At 35.8% G+C, this 19,353-nt stretch overlaps 1 protein-coding gene across 1 annotated transcript; it reads left to right on the top strand.

The window, feature by feature from the left end:
- Nucleotides 1-1,064: 1,064 nt before the first annotated feature.
- Nucleotides 1,065-19,143, top strand: CCDC172 (coiled-coil domain containing 172). Its single transcript, XM_065746596.1, has 8 exons — nt 1,065-1,143; nt 1,384-1,469; nt 4,585-4,701; nt 5,849-6,014; nt 6,993-7,094; nt 7,790-7,892; nt 18,189-18,276; nt 19,099-19,143. The coding sequence occupies exons 1-8, from the start codon at nt 1,065-1,067 to the stop codon at nt 19,141-19,143; spliced, it is 786 nt and encodes a 261-aa protein (XP_065602668.1).
- The last annotated feature ends 210 nt before the right edge of the window (nt 19,144-19,353 follow it).

The following is a 19,353-nucleotide window of genomic DNA, read 5'->3' as shown; positions in this document are numbered from 1 at the left end:
CAGAGTAAATAGGCCAACTTCACGTAGGCATGCCCTGCAGGGAATGTATTTAGTCTTTTTCAAGGTGTAAGAACAAATCTTGTAATATGAATTATATTTTCAACCAGCTATTTACATTTCCAGGTATTCAATCCAGTAATGTACAAATCAAAAAGCTGCAGAAGCTCAGAGCACAGTAATCTCATCTGCAAGGCTGCCCCAGAATAGCATACAACGGGCTGGGTTTGGATCCTGCGTACAGAGCCCGACTGGGAAAAAAGTGCTGTCATTTCCCATTAACAGTGATGCAGCTGAGTTGAGCCTAATCACTTTAACTTTTTTATGTAGTCAGTTTTCCCATTTTCTGGGGAATTGTATGACAATTGCAGATTTTAGCCTACTTCCATAACCGCTAAGGTTAGGCATCAATCTTCGAAAGACAAATAAATCTGAACAGCTATGTTATTAAAAATGGATGGTGAACACTCCACAGAAAAGGAAGACGGAAGGAAAAAAAAAATCCAAACAGCTTTTGAACGCAAGAGCAGTATAAAGCATTTGGCTCCAGAGAAATAAAGTCAGAGCTGTTTGATCAAAAATCCCTGCATCCTGACTGAGAACCAAGGTTTCACAAACACACGCAGGTTTGACAACATTCAGAGGATCAGAGGCCTTTTGACTTGACGAAATTTCTCCTGCCCCTACTCGGCTGCTCCTCTGCTAGCACGGCTGTGCCATTGCGCTCTTCCTGACCCAGTTGCTCATGTTCCCCATTCCTAATGTTTCATCCTGAGCCCTCACTTTCTCAGTCCTCTGTCACGCCTTTTGGGGTGACTTCTGTGGTCACCTTTCCAGGTGGCTTCCCTCTATGGTGTGGTTTCTCCCCAGAGCCTTGCAGCAGCCACCTGTGGGGAGGCTGGGGCTGGAGAGCACAGCCAAGGCTTGGCAGCATGTGGGGCAGAGCTCTGAGGGAAGGGCTGCACCTCCAGCCCTCTCCTCCTCTCAGCGCATCCCCTGGCTTTAAGCAGCCAGCCCTGCACGGGGCGGTGAGCCCTCACGCACCGGGACCTGCCCGCAAGTCAGAGATGAACCTGGATACTTTGTTCCAACAAATTCAGTTCACAGAGAAGCAGGTGGGGGAGAAGAGGCGCCTCATCCAACAAGGTCAGCCCCACGGCCGCCATCTTGCATGTCCCACAGGGTCGGTTGCTGTTAATGGCTGCTCCGTACTCTGAAGGATCCTAGCAAAAGTGGAGTGGCACCGCTATGTAATCACGAGGGGAGTTTTGCTGGAAAAGCTAGGCAGGCAGACATCCTGAGACTTCTTGCCAGTGCTGTTGTTTTGTAAGAACATAACGTTTACACACTGACCATACACTCTCACAGGTTCTCCTTGCTTTGCAGTTAAATTTGACATAAACAAATGTCATGAAAAAACTAACCTACTGAAAGAAGAGCTGAACACAGCAAAAATGAAATTAGAAACTAAGGTAAGGAGGAATATTTGTAGTACATATAATAATGAAATACATTATATTTACGAGCATATGAATTGTTCTTTTGGGGAATAAATTCATAAACACTTTCAAGGCACATGCTTCACCCACTGAGTTAGACAACGTATAGAAAACGTACACTGTGCATTTCTGTAGTGGTCACTGCCGGTGAATCTGTGTGCTTCATGCGTGCCAAGGTCTGTCTGTGGCTTTCCTCCCAAATCCTACCCTGTAGGCTGACTGGGTCTGCTCAGTGACTTGCTCACCTCAGGGTGGGAACTTTGCAGATAAGATTTCCAAAAATGAATGCACAAAGACAGCACAAAGGCACAGGAAAGCCACGCTTCTCCCCAGAAAAAAGCAGGCAGTGAACTGGTGGGCTGTTTGGGGATGGTGTGAGCAGCTCAGTATGAGCAGTCTTGGAGCTTGTTACAGCAGTTTTTCCTTTAAAGGATGTGTTTATTAGAGGTTTGGAAATCATTCCTGAATTGCCCACTGCCTTAAAGGCCTTATTTGTTTCACAGACAATACGTAGAAACATTCACTGTATTTACTTCACAAGATCTTGAGTCAAATCCTAAAGTTGTTCCTGTGAGCCTGGGCTCACCATTTTAACAGGCCTTAGAGTTTTGCTAGGGACACTCTAGACAGGAGAAAGTTTCCGAACCTATTCAATACTTCTAAGATTTTGTTGTGCTTTCTGTTTAACCAAACTGCGGACATTGGTTTAGATTAACCGTCGAATTTTCAAGAACTTTTTTTGCTATTAATACCTGTTAGTATCAAATGATATAAAAATCCATTTGCTTGTGCCTGAAAAATGAAGTCAGGTTATCATCTCTGTGTGCTTAAGTATCTGTGCTGATGGAACACGTATGCACAACAGGAAAGCTTGTGGCATCTCCTTTGAAGTTAGAACTGTTGTGCATTTAAATAAATCTTCAAAAACCTTTTGGGGATTACCTCACACAGATGCAAAAATAAATGTTTTGAGGATGATTGTCATCCTTCCAAAAACAGATTCTTCTGCCATTTTTAAGGGATATTTTATTTATATATATGAATATACACATAGGCATAAACATTACTATGACAGGATCAGATAAAGAAATTAATAAACAAATATTCACTGTTATAATATGAGGCTATAATCTTGAAAACAGTTAGTCATGTTTGCATGCCTCAAAAGAACTCTAACATAGCAACTTATTTAGCCAACACATTAAAACTGAGAGATGTTTGTTAGGTAAAGTCTTTTGTAGTATTGCTCCTACATTTATTTATGAACACTATTTTATGTTTATACTGCTAATTTGTTATTGATGTGGTGTGATTTCCAATCAATATGTATGTGGAAGGTATAGAGCATCCCTAGAGTAGAGCTATTATTGTAAATGACTAATGGGAAGAGCTGAAGAACTGTTCCTAATTAAATCTTAAGTGCCTTAGCCACCTAATATTCTATCTGGTGTCCACAAAAATATATTTTACTTGCCTGTTTATTCTGACATTGATTCATTTATAAATAGGACATGATACAGAAAATAAGTGGAATGGAAAAATGCAGTCAGACTGTATTTAGGTTTAAAGATTACATAAATATTGAAATTATTAGAAGTAATCTATTTTTCAGTACAGGAATTAAGTTTACATATGTCTACAACAGTTAATGTAATTCAAATAGCATTAAATAATGTTGTTCAGCTAATGCTGTTTAATTTGTCCCACACCAAATAACTGCAGTTTAAAAGCACTGATATGCTAGCATGAACATGCACAGGGGCTTATGCCTGAGCAAGCAGATGAGCCTGAGTTCAAACATGTTTTGACATCTATTTCACAGAGACTGCCCGTGGTCAATCAAAGGTTCCCAGGAAATGCTATTTATTTTCTCTGTTCAGTAAAATCAGGTAGCATGTAATTAGAACCTGAATTATTGCATTTTGCCTTTCATGCCTCAACGATTTCTTCCAAAAAATATATTGCGAATGCATAGATTAAATAGGCATCCTACAGATGGAGAACCTACACTGCAGTTAGTTATGCTCAGTAATATAATTACAGAGGTATAAGACCATCTACTCTCTTTGAATTAGTATGCAACGTAAATATCGCTGAGGCAAGCACCTCCTTGATGCTTAGCATGCCAGACATATCAGGGATGAGGAAGTCTGGTCCCTTCCTGTCTGATTGTCTCACTCCAGTCTTAGCACATTTGACTCCACTATCCTCCTCCTTTTGACATCAGATGCTTTCCTTTGTACTCTTCTCCAAAATCATCACATTTCCTTTGTACTCTCTCCAAATCATCTATATTCTTTTCAAATCTTCTGATTTTCACCTCTTTAATATCACTACCATTTGATCTTTTCTGTTTCTGCACGCACGAGCTTACGTAACACCTTGACCATTCAGTTTACCTCCTGATACTTACCCTGTGCCTCTAAGGTCTGCTAGCTGACTTTCCTTTCTGTGATTGAAAAGCATACTCTTCTATCAGACAAACTATTGGTTGCAATGTGTAAAAACATGTTTAAAACAATATTCAAAACTAGAGTACAAGTTTGGGGGAAGCTTAAGGCCGAGCTGTCATAATTCTACCACTACCTTTATTGTCACGCTTCTTCAACAAAGAGTTTCAGCAATTGTCCTCAGAAAAATGTAAGCACCTTCCTCATTTCTCCTATGCAACACTAGCATTGCAGAGCTAAGCACATATGCCCAGTCAGAACAATGATGTTGGACCTCTGTCCCTCTGACGTTGTGTGGTTTGACATGAGACAACCTATATGCAGTGAGATGTAGGCCACTGTATTAAGGTTGGTTAAAAGATTCTGTGTGATCAATATCTTTCCTGCTTTTAACCTGAGATTATTTTATATGAATTGCATAGATTTAAAAATATCATTTCAGACAGACTGATCAGCAGCAAACCTGGCTTTTGGAGAGGGGATACTTTCCCAAAGCTTAGTAGCAAACTGGAAGATTTGGGGTGAAAGTGGCTGGGAGAGCTGCTATGCTTTTTCTAGTCCAACAGCAGCAGCTGCAGCTATGCCAGCTGTGTTACAGAAAAGCAATAACCTTATTTCATAACTTTTTGTTTTGGAAGGTTCAGCAGCTGTCTGAAAAAATGTTCTTCTTAGAAATTTTGAAGAAACATGAAGATAGCTTAGAGAAACACAAAGATGAACTCAATAACCAGAAAAGCATTCTTCTCAAAAACTTGGTATGTTTCCAGTTCCAATCGTAACATGATATTTCCTTTCCAAAAGGAAAGTAGAAGAATCTCACCTTCAATCAGACTGTCTCAACCACAGTAAAATAAACTGAGAAGTATCAGAGGAAAATCTCAGGAAGGCCAGCACCACATTTCAGGAATCCTGACATTCCACATAATCTCTTTTAGACCAAAACCATTTATCCCCATTTTGAAAATTAGATACTGCAACATATACAGACAGTAACATTTTCAGTTCCATGCTAACCTGGATATTGCCATCCGCTTTCTTCATGGTGTATCCCTGAGTCTTTAAGTAAGGTCCCACTAGAGTAGTCTTCTCTGCACATGTATTCATACTTCAAATCAGCAGATCTGAATTTTTAACATTTAGTATGAATCGCCAGTATTACCATTAAATCCTTACTTTAATTCAGTAATATTACTTCAACATTCAAAATACTCCCTGTCTTAAATATAGGAAGGAAGAAAGAAAAAGTAGGATAAATGTCATAGGAAAGTTATTTAGTTGAAAGGATAAATTTCTATCCTCTGAGGAAATATAAACCGTAATTTTAATTGTAAAAATTTGAAATATAGATAATTTTTTCTTTCTTCCTGTATATAAAGTTATTTCTTCTAATTTAATTTAGTCAGCATTTTTACGGTAATTTATTCTCACCCTTTTCTTTGGGGTGGCTCCTTATCAACCATAGCTGACTTAAAAGTTACCAAAGGAAATAAAGCAAGTCTGCCTTTTGCACAGAGTAAACTACAACTTTATTTAACAACAGCCTAAAAAGTAGTGGCCACAGTATGCTATGGATTTTAAATAGAACTTAATGGTAATTTTGATAATGAGGTGAACTTTAAACCAATTACACAAGTATATAACTTGACATAGTGAATTTAAATTTTTTTAAAGGAAGAATATACCCTTTGCTTTACAAGGACAAAAGTTTAAACAGCAGACAAAATGGTAAAGCTGTAGGCCATTCTCATGTTCTCCCAGGTCAGAAGAAGTTAATACACAACATATATAAATTGTAAGCATAAGCAACAACTATCTTTCAGTCTGCCTTGCTTAAAAAAAAACTTCATTTTTTCCACTTAAACATTCAATTTTCCATTTCCTTTTTTTTTTTTTTTTTTTCAGACAGGTGCAAAGAGAAAAATGACTGAAGAGGAAGATAATTTTACTAGGGAAGTAACAGAGTTTAACAATGAGTATGGACTAACAAGCAATAGAGAACTTCTGATTAAGAAAAAAGTCAAGACTGAAATAAATGATTTAGAGAATGAAGCTGCTATGTTAAAAAATGGTAAATCTTACATTAAATTATCTTATGTTACTGGAGAATGAAAATCAGTAATATGTAACTCTGCTAAACAATAATTTTAACCCCATTCTCCTGCTGTCTGAAACCACTTCTTACCACAAAACTGAAAGAGTGGCATACCACATTGGTGGCATACCACATTGCATAAAGATTATTAAAGCCACTTCTACTCTCCAACCTTTTCAGACATTTCCATCTGAGTTTATTTATGTTAAGACAGAGAATATGAGATCTCCCAGAAATGAGTTAGACTGAGAAGCAATCCTTCTGCAAGGACATAGGAGTTATCATGGATCACAAGCTGAACATGAGTCAACATCAGAATACCAGCACTATACTAAGACATATAAACATAATTCTAACCTCTAAGATATGCAAAATAATCCTTCATTATTGGAGGATATAAGATATGCAAAATAATCCTTCATTAATCCATATAAATGTAGGGCAGCTAAATTCTTAACTGGTGCTAAGATGGATGTTGCATTTCAAGAAAAAGTTTGGACTAGCTAGATACAATCCTCATGGGAACAGTGAGAATGATGAGACCTGGAGGAGAAAGAAGGAAAAAGCTGAATGAATCAGAATTTTTTAACCTATGGAGGAAGAGTGCTGGAAGATGAGTATTAGTCTTTAAATGTTTAAAGACTTCTATATGAAGGAAAGTCATCATATTACTTAAGTAACTCTAAAGCAAACATCTGCAATTCCTGGCATGCTCAATCAACAAGATATGTCAAACACCTTAGAAACACTAAAAATAATTCATAATTAGGAATAAATTACATGACATATAATTTCCAGTGAACTGGCTTTAACTCAGCTTCTTTTAGTTATATTTCTGGTAATTTGTCACCAAATGAGAAGAAGGGTAAAAGTAGTCAAGAATATTTAAAACTGTATCATGGAGACTTAAACTACAATGCCTTTTGATTTAAATATAATTGTTTATTTCCTTAGAAATGGACACAATGGAACATAAGAATGTTCGGTTTAATGCACTCCAGATGCAGAAGAATGAATTAAAGCAGGAATTATTTGCTCTTGAAAGTGAACTCAAAGGTGTGCTATTTCTGCCTTGATTCCAAATGATTCCAAAAAATCCTTTCTGCCAAGTTATTTTTTTCAGCAAAAAAAAAAATAAAGCCATAGAAATAAGATTTTATTTTACCTTATGTCAGAATTTATATATTTTATATAATTCATATATTCTATATAATTTTATGTACTTATTATTTATTATATATATTTATATAATTTATTCATTTTAGAATGAGTATAACAAATATTGTGGACTTCATTAAATTTTATGTTGAATGCCTCTGATACCAAGACGTACAGATTTGCTGAATTACATCCTATGAATACGAAAAATGAAATTCCACTATTGCTACTAAAATATTTACTTAAAATAGAGAATTAAGTGTTTCAAAGTGACCTTAAATCAATGTAAATCTTGTTTAAAATACCATTAACTTGTTATTAAAAATGTTACTACAATTTAAGCGTTTGACAGGCAGTATGACAGGCTGGTACAGACAGATATGGCTGTGGTGATACACCTCTGAGATGTAAACATCTTAGCTGTTTCCTACTGACATTTGTGCATTATTATATGAAAGGCAAAGCATTTAAAAAGAAGTCCAAATGCAAGGTTGGGAAGGTTGAGACAAATGTTAGCTAAATTTAAAGAATGCAAATCCCCCTTTGAATATGGATGATTAATATATATTTATAAGGTCATTATTATTTTTTAGACCTGGAGAAATTAATCAAGGAGGCTGAGGGAACAACAAAAGATTTAGAAGCAGAAAAAGTCCAAGTGACAGAAAAACCTCAGACCAATCCAGAATGCTTAAGGTAAGAGTATGATGATAATAGAATGGGTGGATCACAATAATCTCTTGAGCTCAGCTGCGTCTTCTATATAGAACTTATTAAATACAGATCTGCTGTCCCTACCATCAGTTCTAGTCTGACTTCTAATTAAGCTAGTTTAGAACAACATTTTGAAGATTTAAATAAGACAGAAGACCTTTCACGCCCTCTCTTTACAGTGAATACTGCTTTCTAGGAACTGACCTGATGACTCATTTGTTGTGTTTGCTCCAATTTGACATTTGCATTTTCACCATACACAAAAGAATGTAATGTTCAGTGCAGAGAAACTCCTAGAAAAGAGTTGGCCCAAATTTTTCTCTAACAAAATATTAGGGGGGAAAAAAAAGCTTTTGTTAACATCACACTTCTTTCCTATTCATTTCTTAAGTTCTCTCCAAGAATAAATAAATGCAAGGTTTCTTCTCCCCTGAAATCTTTCAATGGACAAACGAAAAGTTGCAGGGAACACTGGGAATTTTTCTGAATGATTTGTTAAAGGACCATATTTTGCTGAATACCAGTTTCTGAAAGAAAATGATATATCAGCCCCATTACTAACTCTCTTCGACCTCTTACATAGTGTGGAGACATGGCCAAAATTCCTTCAACATAAAAATTAATTAGCTCACAATTCTGCATACAGTGGCAAAAACTTTGCATTCAACATATACACAAAGGACAATGTAAATAACAATAAGAGTTGCAATTCTGTTGCAGTTGTAAGACAGCCTGTTATAATTCACTCCTCTACATTATTCATTCCATCATGATATGTTAGGTTTTGTGATACATGAGGTTGTCAACTTCTTTCTAAATAACACATTTCCCTTGGAGTAGTTTACTGCTGTAATGCCACTTAATATTCAAATTGCCATAATTAGTTTTCTGTAACGGGTTTCCTATGTACAAGTTACAGAAGTAGCAGACATTAGAGTACTTAGAAACCCCAGCTCTGCCACTGATTCACTATGAGATCCCAGCAAAGTCGCTCCAACCAATACAAGCCTTTCTTCCTAGTTCTCTGAGGAATTATACTTTTGTTTCACATAGGTGAAAGATACAAATTTACAACCAAAGCAAGAGGGATGATGAGATTTTTTCACTTCATAAAATGCCTCATATTATGGTCAGAATAACCTGGCATTATTTGATACCTGCATGCTGTGCAAGATCTAATTAAAGTGCTACTACTGTTACTACTGCAGCAGAGCACATGCTTGTTCAGTCAGTGCCAATAGTCTCTCTGCAGCAGATTTGTGAGTGAACTGTACTGTCCACCCCTCTGGTTGCCCTCATCAAGGGAACCTGAGAGAACAGGAGCATTTTTGTAGCACTGTCAAGACAAACTGGAGTGAACCCCAGGACCCAGGGCAAACAAGGAAGCCCTCCTAACAGGTTATGCGCATCTTTGGCTCTTTTGAAGGATCTTCTGCAGCCAAAGTTCTAATTAATACAGTTAGATACACTATTGATTGTGCCCACTGTGCTTGAGAAGTAACATTTTGTAGCCTAATTAGACAAGTGTTTTCTTTAACTGAAGTCCCCCCCTCTCCATGGAATCTGTTGCAGGAAAATATTTTTTGTTTTTACTGAACATCGCACTTAGTATACATCATCCAGAGAAAAATTCTTTGACATACGACAAACAATGTCAAAAATACATCTTTTTTTTTTCTTTCTGATAAATAAGCACAAAATTTAATTTTTCTCTATTTTACAGAGTAGGGAACCACACCACTTTTTAAATGATCAAAATACCAATGTGTTTAATGCTTCCTTAGAACAACCGTGAGAGACAGACAGCATCAATAACCTAATATATGTAGCTCCCAGGCTACCCTGTTAGTCTGTTACAGTATCACATACCTAGTCTCAGCTTAAAAATCAATATCAAAAGTAGCTGGCAAGGCAAGAAACTTCATTACAATTAAGTATATATCTTAAAGTAAATTGTATTTCAACTGGAGAGTGCAGCCAGCTAATTCAAATTACAGCAATTTATCTTTGATCTGAGAAAAATGCCCTATACCATATCTGCAGTTTCATAAAATTTCTCACAATTCCACCACAGAATTACAGAAGGTCACAAGAAGCACACGCTGTTAATTCCAACTATTGGTACTGCAATTACGGGTTTGTTCTGATGCACATACAATACTGAATAAAGCTAAGCAACATCTGAGTGTTGAGCACAGTTGTAGCTATGGATGAGAACTAAACACTAAATAAAATTTGCATATGTGGCGAAAAAACAGTGGTCAGGAACTAGAACATGCTGCCCAGGGATGTGCTGGTTATTGTCCCTGGCAGGGTCCAAGAAATGTGCACATATGGTATTTAGGGAAACAATTTAGTGGGCATGGAGGATATGGGTCAACAGTTGGACTTGACAATCGTAGAGGTCTTTTCCAACCTTAATGATTATCAACGATTCTTAATGAAAAAATATATCATGGTTTACATGAGTAATAAGTTATTGTATTATATATTGTGGTTTTTATGAAATACAGCAGTAGTGAAAATCATACTTTTAAAATGCAACGCTTTAGTAGTCTTCCTCTTGAGCCCTTGCCTGGAGGGAATGTTTCCTGCCAAAATGCTGCCAGAGACATGATTTTATTCTCTCATGATGTAAGCTGGGAGGTGTCATATGACCAGTAATGATTCTAGAATATGGCAGGGGTAAACTTCACACCAAGACAGAGTAAAAGTAATTAGGGCAAGGATCACTGAATGACTGCAGCTATGTTAAGGGAACCAAATCTACCAGCAACTCCAAATCTCAAGTCAGTAATGCTCCTTGATATCCTTGAGAGTGCTCCAAGTTCTTGTTAGGCAGGGAAAACTTCTGTCAACAGTACTTCCAAAGGCATAAAACATGCTACCTGATTTCTATGCTACAATCCGCCTATCATCAAAATTTCACTTGTACTGCTTTGTGTAAAGTAGTCATACATAACAGGTGATTAAAGTATATTCTGTACCTAAATTAATTCCTGGCACAACTAGGAATGTTCCACATCCTTCAGTAGTTTGATTGCTGTTTTTATATTCATTGTTGTTGCTGTTTAACGTGCCCCAAAATGACTTATTTCAACTCTGACTCTTCCACTCCTTCCTTGAAAGATGGAACTGCCCACAAATACAAGAGAAGCAGCATCTTGCATGTGCTTTTCATTTCAGGGGATTGCTCACTTTTGTATACTTGTTTAGACTGTTGCTCTTCAGTTTATTTTTCAATTTATTTTATTATTAATTACACACCAAACCTTTGACTTGCAGTTATATTCCAAGCATGTCTGTGGAATATACTGACTGCTGTATAGATATGCTTGTATGTGCAGCATTAAAAATGGTGTTTTTATTTTTTTCAATCAGAAATGATGATTTCATAGGGCATGTCAAATTTTCCTAGGGTAATCTTCAGCATTAGGTTTTTTCTAGTTCTGAACTACATTCTGGTGTTGCTTAATTTATTACTGAATTGAAATGAATGAGACTTCATATTCTTTAAAATCTTTTCCATTCTTCTTTTCATAAAAGTTCTAAAATGTTACTGAGCATGAAAAGAAAATACAAAACATTGAAATTCTGCTATTTTGCTTACTGCTCATTTCTGCAAAGCTAATGAGAGAGAGGAAAGAAGACTAGAAAAATAAGATACTTTAAGCCAATCATAAAAATTTAAAAAGCAATAAATATTCAAGATTTTAACAACCTGAATCTTCTCAATACTTGAGAAAATAATAATGTAATTAAAGCCTGTTCCAGTTAACAATACGTAAACCAAAAATAATTTGTCATTTCAATTCATTTTATGCAGTACATAATTTTCACTCAGGAAGTTTTGAGGATTTTGTTGGTGATTACACCTCCATTGTTAATCTCAGATGCTGAATTTTTCGTGGTTGTCAGCATTCTTTGTGCAGTTCTTGACAGCACAATGTGCTTTCTTACTGACCTGAACATAAAGTATGTAAAGTACCACAAACAAAGTAATAGATCAAAAATACAAAGACATACAAATTTCTGTTTCTTGCTCTCTCTCTTCAAGACACTTTAACCTCCTCCTCAGTGTAGGCTCCCTAAAAGTCATATGTCTCCTGGGATGGACACATCATTCAGAGATATCTTCAAGAAAAGTGTTCTTTTTCAGGAAAAGCATGCAATGAAAATCAAAAGCCTTATTTTAATCATTTGCTCTGCCAGTGTCAACCCCACATACAGAAAAGCAAGAGAAAACTTTGGCAGCAGCTCTCTTGAGTCCCATTTCCTAAGCTGGTAGCAAGTAGCATCACTTAAATGGTATAACACAGAATCAAGCAGAGCCTTTAAGAGCAAATTCCTAATGATGGCATTTAACTATTATATTCACTGTAATTACTGCATTTTTTCTTCTTTCTCATTTTAATTTCAGAATAAGATGCTTCCTTATGTAAGGCAACCAAGAAATACTTTTAAAGTTTATTTAGACTAAGAGCAGACACGATCTACTTAAAATTTTCACAGCAGTATAAAGGGAGACTATTCTTTGAAACTTGAATATCTATTCTGAATGGACTGCCTAGGGCCAGTTTCTGGAGGTTTTGAGAAAACATTTTGCAATTAAACTTTATGCTAAATTTATAATCAGGAGATATCAATCTCTGGAGTAATATATGTGGCTTAAAATGAGTTTTTTAATGACAATCTTCTCATTGATTTTTTTAAGCTTTTCCTTTTAATAGCAGTGTCCAGTGAAACTATTATAGCTTGAATTATGTTAAAAATGCTTCAATTATAAATTGCAGTATGGATTTACAAAAAATAGATCAAATTTGACTAATGATATCTTTCTTTCACAGGACAGCAATTAGTTAGGCAAAAAAATGCAATGTCATCCATCTAGATGTTAGTAAAGTATTTGATATCCCGCTATTAATTAAGCTGAAGAATTCATATTAAAAATTTTGAGCAAGGAAATGACTAATAGGAGCAACAGTAATAGGACTGAAAAAAAATAGAGCTGGAAGAAGGTAACTACAGTCACCACTGATCATAACCAAATTTTTCAATAATGCCTTTGGAATAGAATGTGTTCTAGGAAAAGGAAAGAACTCTAGTCCTTGCAGAGCAAAAAGAGGAGGAATGTCTTTACATACATCACTAGGTCATGGACTCATGCATATGTAAGGATTGAAATGCAGGACATGGGGAAAGGTCTGAGCATTAATAGAACTCACCTAAAATAAATAAGCCTTGGAAAAGATAAAGCCAGAATGATTTCCAACAAACACAAAAAAAAACCGTAAACAAAGAAAAAAGATTAGGACATTTTTGACATTGCTGATTGTGAGAACTCCATTTTCCAACTTTCACCTGTTTTTCAAGATGCACTCAGCCTGGAAGGTGAGGGGGAATGGAGAGCCGATATTGGAAAGAAAAATAAGGACATGTCTTCATGCTCTCTAGCTCTAAGAAAACACTACATTCCTCTTAAAACAAAGCAGCCCCAGTAATAATAATTCCAGCAACAGGATAGCTGTACTAATCCACCTAGACTAAAATCTAATTTTACATGTACAGTACAAAAGTCAAGATATTTGAACTAGAAGGATCCTTGACGCATATTTCTTTTCCATGCCTTTCAATAGGAATCTTATTGACCTCAGGATAATCATTTCAGTTTTGATGTTTATCAGGTTTTTTTTTCTGCTATAACCTCTCCTTATAGTCTGTTCCAATGCTAAGCAGTCCATATACCCTTGGTTTGCTGTCCGTGCAAAAGATCTTATTCTAAATGTGCAGCCTAATTTCATGTGTTGTAAACTTTCCATGTTTAATGAGTTACAATAATAATATATTCCTTAAAGCTCTTCCAATGAAACCACCAGATTTCTACTTTTATAGTGTTCTTCTATTTATTTTCATTTACATTTAATTCCAGTTGTTTCATAGCCTAGTATACTGATTGCCTTTGTTACATCTTCTTGCTAGCATTTATTATATGTACTACATCTTAATTTTAATTCTATTTCTGATCCATCAAGCAAGTACTTTTATAACTTATTTGTTCAACTCAAGTGCTTGAGTTTGTGTTTTGAGATACTAAATTCCATTTAGGACTCATTTTCTCCCTTCCCCAGTTAATTAATAATAGTCTGAAATTCATTGACTTCTTCGGTTGTATCAATAGCATTTTCTGTCTAGTTGTGTCAGCAAATTGTAGATACCCAGCAAAACCTTGTTCTTGCTTATTTGCTCCAAAATACACATTAATCTAGTCCCAGTGCTGAACTGAGACGAGCGGCCCCACCACATTAGCTGTGACTGTAAGCCAGTCTTTCGTTCTTTTCTTCAGCTTAAATAAAATCTTAAAAGCTTGATAAATGTTTCTCCTGACCTTTCTGATAAAATTCAGAAAAATCCACATGCATACTCTTGGGCTTATATATAACTTCTTAGAGATCTTTCATTTTTGTGTAATAAATCCTATTCTCTCTTTACCAGCATCAAGCAATTTGATTTATAATACTCTAATGTTTTCCCTTGTACTTACGGTTAAAAAATGGAATGGCAATCTTATGCAAGTTGGAGGCAGAAAGAAAGAGCAAGAAGATTTTTTCTTGTCTCATTAAAATATAACTGAGAAACAGTCTGTTCTTTTTACAGTTCCAACAATAACCAGGTCAGGTCTTCGTCCTCCACTTAGACAAAAAAGCCTCTAAAAGGTATATTCATCCACCTCTCTGAACAAAGTATTTCTTCTTTGAGACCTCTTTACATAAAATTATTTTTAGATTGTAGGTTTGGGCTACTGAGTCTTGATCCAGTATTACAAGCCTGTGGGTGATTTTCAGACCGATCTGACTGACAGTAACATTTTTTTCATCACACTTCAATTCATAATACCAACATCTATTGATTTCACAATTATTTTTCCTATTTGCCTTCTGCATATACAGCTAAAATTCAAGTAGAGTGCATATCAACCACAAATGCCAATGATATTTAATAGATGTGCTCATTTCACAGCTGCAAAATCGATCATCTTCAGTGATCTCCATCTTCATCTCTTTGTCACTTCTAGTATCCCAGAGTAATGGAAAATGGGCCACTGATAGCTGAGGTCAGCCTTGGGCAAGCTAGCATTCAAAAAACATTCAGATGCTATTGTCCTACCTACTTGATTTAAGGCTGGGTTTTATTATTGCCATTTATCTAAAATAGGCTTTTTCAAACTTCCTCTCACAAATAAGGCACTTCCGGCCCAGCGTTTCATTGGAGCCCATTACATTACATTGGAGCCCATTGAAATTCAGTAATTTAAAAATCCAGCGTTAATTCAGTGCAATCACTTTTTTTTTTTTTTAAGTGTATTAGATGGTCATCTAAAAGATCAAAATGCTAAAAATTAAAGGAAAGGACATGTAAGGCCAAAAACTAAAATATCTTTTTGGGTTTTTTTTAATAGATTTGCTTTTTATCATAGTTGTTAGGAGGGTATAATTGTCACATCAATCCTTGTTCTGGCACAAGGTACATCTCTTTCCATTTCTGAAGGTGACAGAAAAGCTGCCCTACATCTAGACGGTATAGTTCCATGAATAATTGGTTTGCACATTCAATCTGATAGTGAAAAGATGAATATGAATATTCTGCTTATCTTAAATGTAAAATGAAAAAAGCTAAGTCTCCTTCCAGGTTAAGCATTATTTTGAATAGTTCCATTGTCTCACATTCCTTCTGGTAAAACTTCATCATTTATTCAGTAACTCAGGCGTCTCCAATGCATTAATTGTGTAGACTGTAACATAACAGACAGCCCTTGTTTTGTGAATATAATATTCCTGGCACATACTGTAATTATCTAGCTTCTAAATAAGAAAAAAAAAAAAAAAGGAAGACCTGAATGCAGAATCAATTGATTAATGTAAAAATTAAACACCACGTTTGAATAAATGACTTTTATCATTGCTACCCAATGCTTTACAAGGAGCTGTGCTGTCACTGTATATAAAAGTTTTTTCTAAAATATTTTAAATAAAATTTAAAAATCCATATGCAAACCTTTACCTTTTCAAAGCACATTAGCACATTTTCAAAGACACACATAAGCACCTGTTACTGTTTATCTTCCACTTATTCTGTCCTTACTGTAAACCAAACCGTATGGGTATCACTCTTAGCTGGCAGACACTATATGGGCTCTGCACCAGTGCTGCAACATTGAAATATTCAAACAGAATATGACTTTCCTTATAGGAAATTCAGCAAAGTAGGGCTTTTGTTTTTCTTTTTGTTTCTCTTAAATGGAGGTTCTACTATCCTGCTAGCAGAAAGCACGGAGGGAAAAAAAAACAAAAAACAAGAAGGGAAGGTACTGAAGTTAACCTGAATTAATCAACATCAAACGCTGAACTTAGACCTTGAATTGAGCTTTTCTCCATGAAACGGCCTGTAAACTAGCACTGTACTACAGTACCATGAGTATTTAATTTCTCAGAGTTCAGAATTTCCTTTTGTTCAAACACTTGTATGTGTTATGAATACAGAAGAAATATTTCCAAAAGAAAAGGCTTTTCCTGCTTTGTAATATGCACACAGGATTGCTGCTGCTTCTATAAAGATGGTAAGATATTTATGTTTTCTAGAGAAACAACAAAAGAAACTTGATGCTCAGTCCTGTGCTCCCATTCTAATACCACATGGAGACTAAGATATTTCTCTCACACTGTGCTATACCTTTTACTATTACCAAAGCCATTTACATATCAAACACACATTTTCTTGTGTAGAAAACCAAGTCTATCTGCAGTAGGAGAGGAGAAGGCGGCCATCATTTATACAATAGGGTGAGATTTTTTTCTTTTATATACTATAAGAGACAATAAAAAGTTGCTACCTCTTCTTTCATCCTCAGTAGAAACAGAGTTCTGCTTTGATGCATTAGATTAGCTATTTAATGAGAACCAAAGCAAACACCTTTCCTCCTTTTTTCGGTCTGCCTGTGTGACCCTTGAAACTGTATGAAGAGTAAGCAGCTTCAGCTCTCTTGTGATGCTTCCCTTCCAGCAGTCACGGAAAGACTTGATGTAACATCAATCAGACTTCTAAAAGCTCTGGCAGAGATTTTTCTTGACCTGCTGAGCAATAATCTAAACCAATGTAGTCACTGCTGAGCAAAGTTTAGGTGCCTACTTTTAAGAATGACAAATGACCTACAGATTTCTTAAACACTAATGTTCCCCTTGGAATCTCTTCTTCTATAAAGGTCTTTTTTTCCTCCCAGATAAACTTCATTTTTCTGGATTTTGAAAAAATGGATTTGTGACCCAGGTTTGTAGGCAGTGTTAGATAAGTCAAGTCTTCTGCCTCTTTCTGTTCTCTGAAGATATTTGAGAAGAGCTGCAGTGGCTCAGTAGCTGCAGCAACTGAGCATCCTGTTGCTGCTTGTTTTTATAAACTGCTTCCATACTGACGGTAAAAATAGTTAGATGCTGTTTGTAAATACTATTTCATGCCTGAAGCAGACAAGAAAAAGCTCTGCTTTTCTAACTTGCTCCATACTGTTTGATTTCTTAATAGATTTTAGCCAGTTAGGAAACTATGAATGTTTTTAATTAAAAACAATTTCAGTTAATATTGTTAACAAAAAATTTTTACTGGGGCAATCATATAGGCCTGAAAGAATGGGGGAAAAGCCTGTGTTCTTTTCAATAGGAAAAATCAGTACATTAAAAGTAGTCTTTATGTAGAGAAGGATGCTGTGGATGGGTATGGAATATTGGCTGCACAAGAACTGCCACACTGGGTCAGGCAGAGGGCTCAGCTAATCCAGTGCTTCTTCACTGGCATCAACATGTGGATGCTCAAGTAAATAAGAACAACACCATATGGTGTTTCCCAAGTATCGACACTCATACTCACAAGTTTAAATAAGGAAAATGATAATTTATGAGGTCATAAATCTTTCATGGTTTGTAACAGCATACTCTATATATTCATCTCAACGGGCACATAGTCAAGATACACCTTTTCAAAACCCAAAGTGTCATATTCTGAAGTTCCCCACATTGTCACCATAGCTGGCAGTGGTGAATGAAATCCAGTGATAACATGTGAGAGCTGCACTTTGCAAATTACAAAAACTAGCAAACTTAAATCCTGATCATGCAAAAAATCAATGAGTGTTTTCTCACATTAGTCAAATTGATTATTGGGACCAAAAGTGAACAAAATAATCCAAGCAGCAACTCTCTGCTATTAAAAAAAAATAAATTTCTTTGAACACAGGCTTAAGAAAGAATTGGAAAATTCCAAAGATGATGACTGGGAAAGCATCTATGAGACTCTTCGAACAGAAGTCGAAATTCTGCAAATGGTATGCCATTCTCACTACATATTTGAAGTGCTTGATATTTATAAAGGTGTAATTTAGGATGATTAGCTGTAGCTTTAGGTAAGCATGTTAGACTGTATACAAAGCCAAACATCCCCACATTGCAGGTGTACTCTGTTCCCATCTGTTTGAAACTATTATTTCCAAGTGCCCAGGAATAAATATAAGCAATGAAAGAATTTAAAGACACAGTGTTAGCACAAGAAAGATCTTTTCAGGGTATAGGAATTATCATTAATTTATTGAAAGCTGCAAACTGCTATGCATTCAGGAGCTAAATTAATCTTTAACTCCAGCTGTCGGTTAAGTAAAAGATGGGAATATGGAGAAATAAGAATATAATTGCATCTTTCTAGGAAAACATTTTATTTTGCCCACCCATGAGTTCTGCACAAAAATCTATTAAATTATGTTTTCCTCTAGATGTCAGTCCTACCTTCAAATCTTTTGATTGTCAGTCTGTGTAACAACACAAAGAGAAGAAATGTTTTGAAGTCTCATTTTTGAAAACAAAGGGTTTTTAAGAGTTCCTTTTGGAGCCCCTGATTGAGTTGTATGAAGATGCAGCTGTTGTTCTGCATCAATAGCAGAATATCAGTCATGGAAATTTTGTATTACTGACTCATGATCATTTTCAAATTCCTGTTGGAGGAATGTAACTTTTTTCTGCTTCATCCATTAGTTTTATTATGCCTGATGAACTTCAGAAACAAAAACAGTGCAATGTTTAAAAGCTTCTCTGTAAAGAACACAGTGAACTCATTCAATTTGATTTTCTATAGTTCAATTCTTCCTGTTTTCCAGAAACTATCACAGAAAAAAGTCTTCAAACAAGTGTATAATGTGTGACACATCTTACGAAGTGTCACAGAAGTTAGACTTTGAGTACTGTAAAACAATTTTACTCAGGCTCTCTCAGGATTGCCTTTTGTGTTCCTCGTCTGGTTAAACCATGGTTTGTATCTGCCTTTATTTTACATTAAAATTGATTTTCGTTAATTTAAAAGCAGGGGGAGGGAGTTTTTTGTTTGTCTTTTCTCTTTTTCTGTGTGTTCAGCC

Source organism: Cyrtonyx montezumae, unplaced genomic scaffold, assembly GCF_038088225.1.
Source record: "Cyrtonyx montezumae isolate F1298 unplaced genomic scaffold, pur_monq_1.0 scaffold_4, whole genome shotgun sequence".
NCBI lineage: Eukaryota > Metazoa > Chordata > Aves > Galliformes > Odontophoridae > Cyrtonyx > Cyrtonyx montezumae.
Note: the sequence above shows the minus strand (reverse complement) of the source record. Positions and strands in the feature narration are given on the sequence as shown.

Bases quoted from the DNA above. Each gene is read 5' to 3' on its own strand.
- CCDC172 (XM_065746596.1), top strand. From the start codon at position 1,065: ATGAACCTGGATACTTTGTTCCAACAAATTCAGTTCACAGAGAAGCAG. The intron at 1,470-4,584 runs GTAAGGAGGAAT...TTGTTTTGGAAG, and splicing joins AAATGAAATTAGAAACTAAG to GTTCAGCAGCTGTCTGAAAA. The intron at 7,095-7,789 runs GTGTGCTATTTC...ATTATTTTTTAG, and splicing joins TCTTGAAAGTGAACTCAAAG to ACCTGGAGAAATTAATCAAG.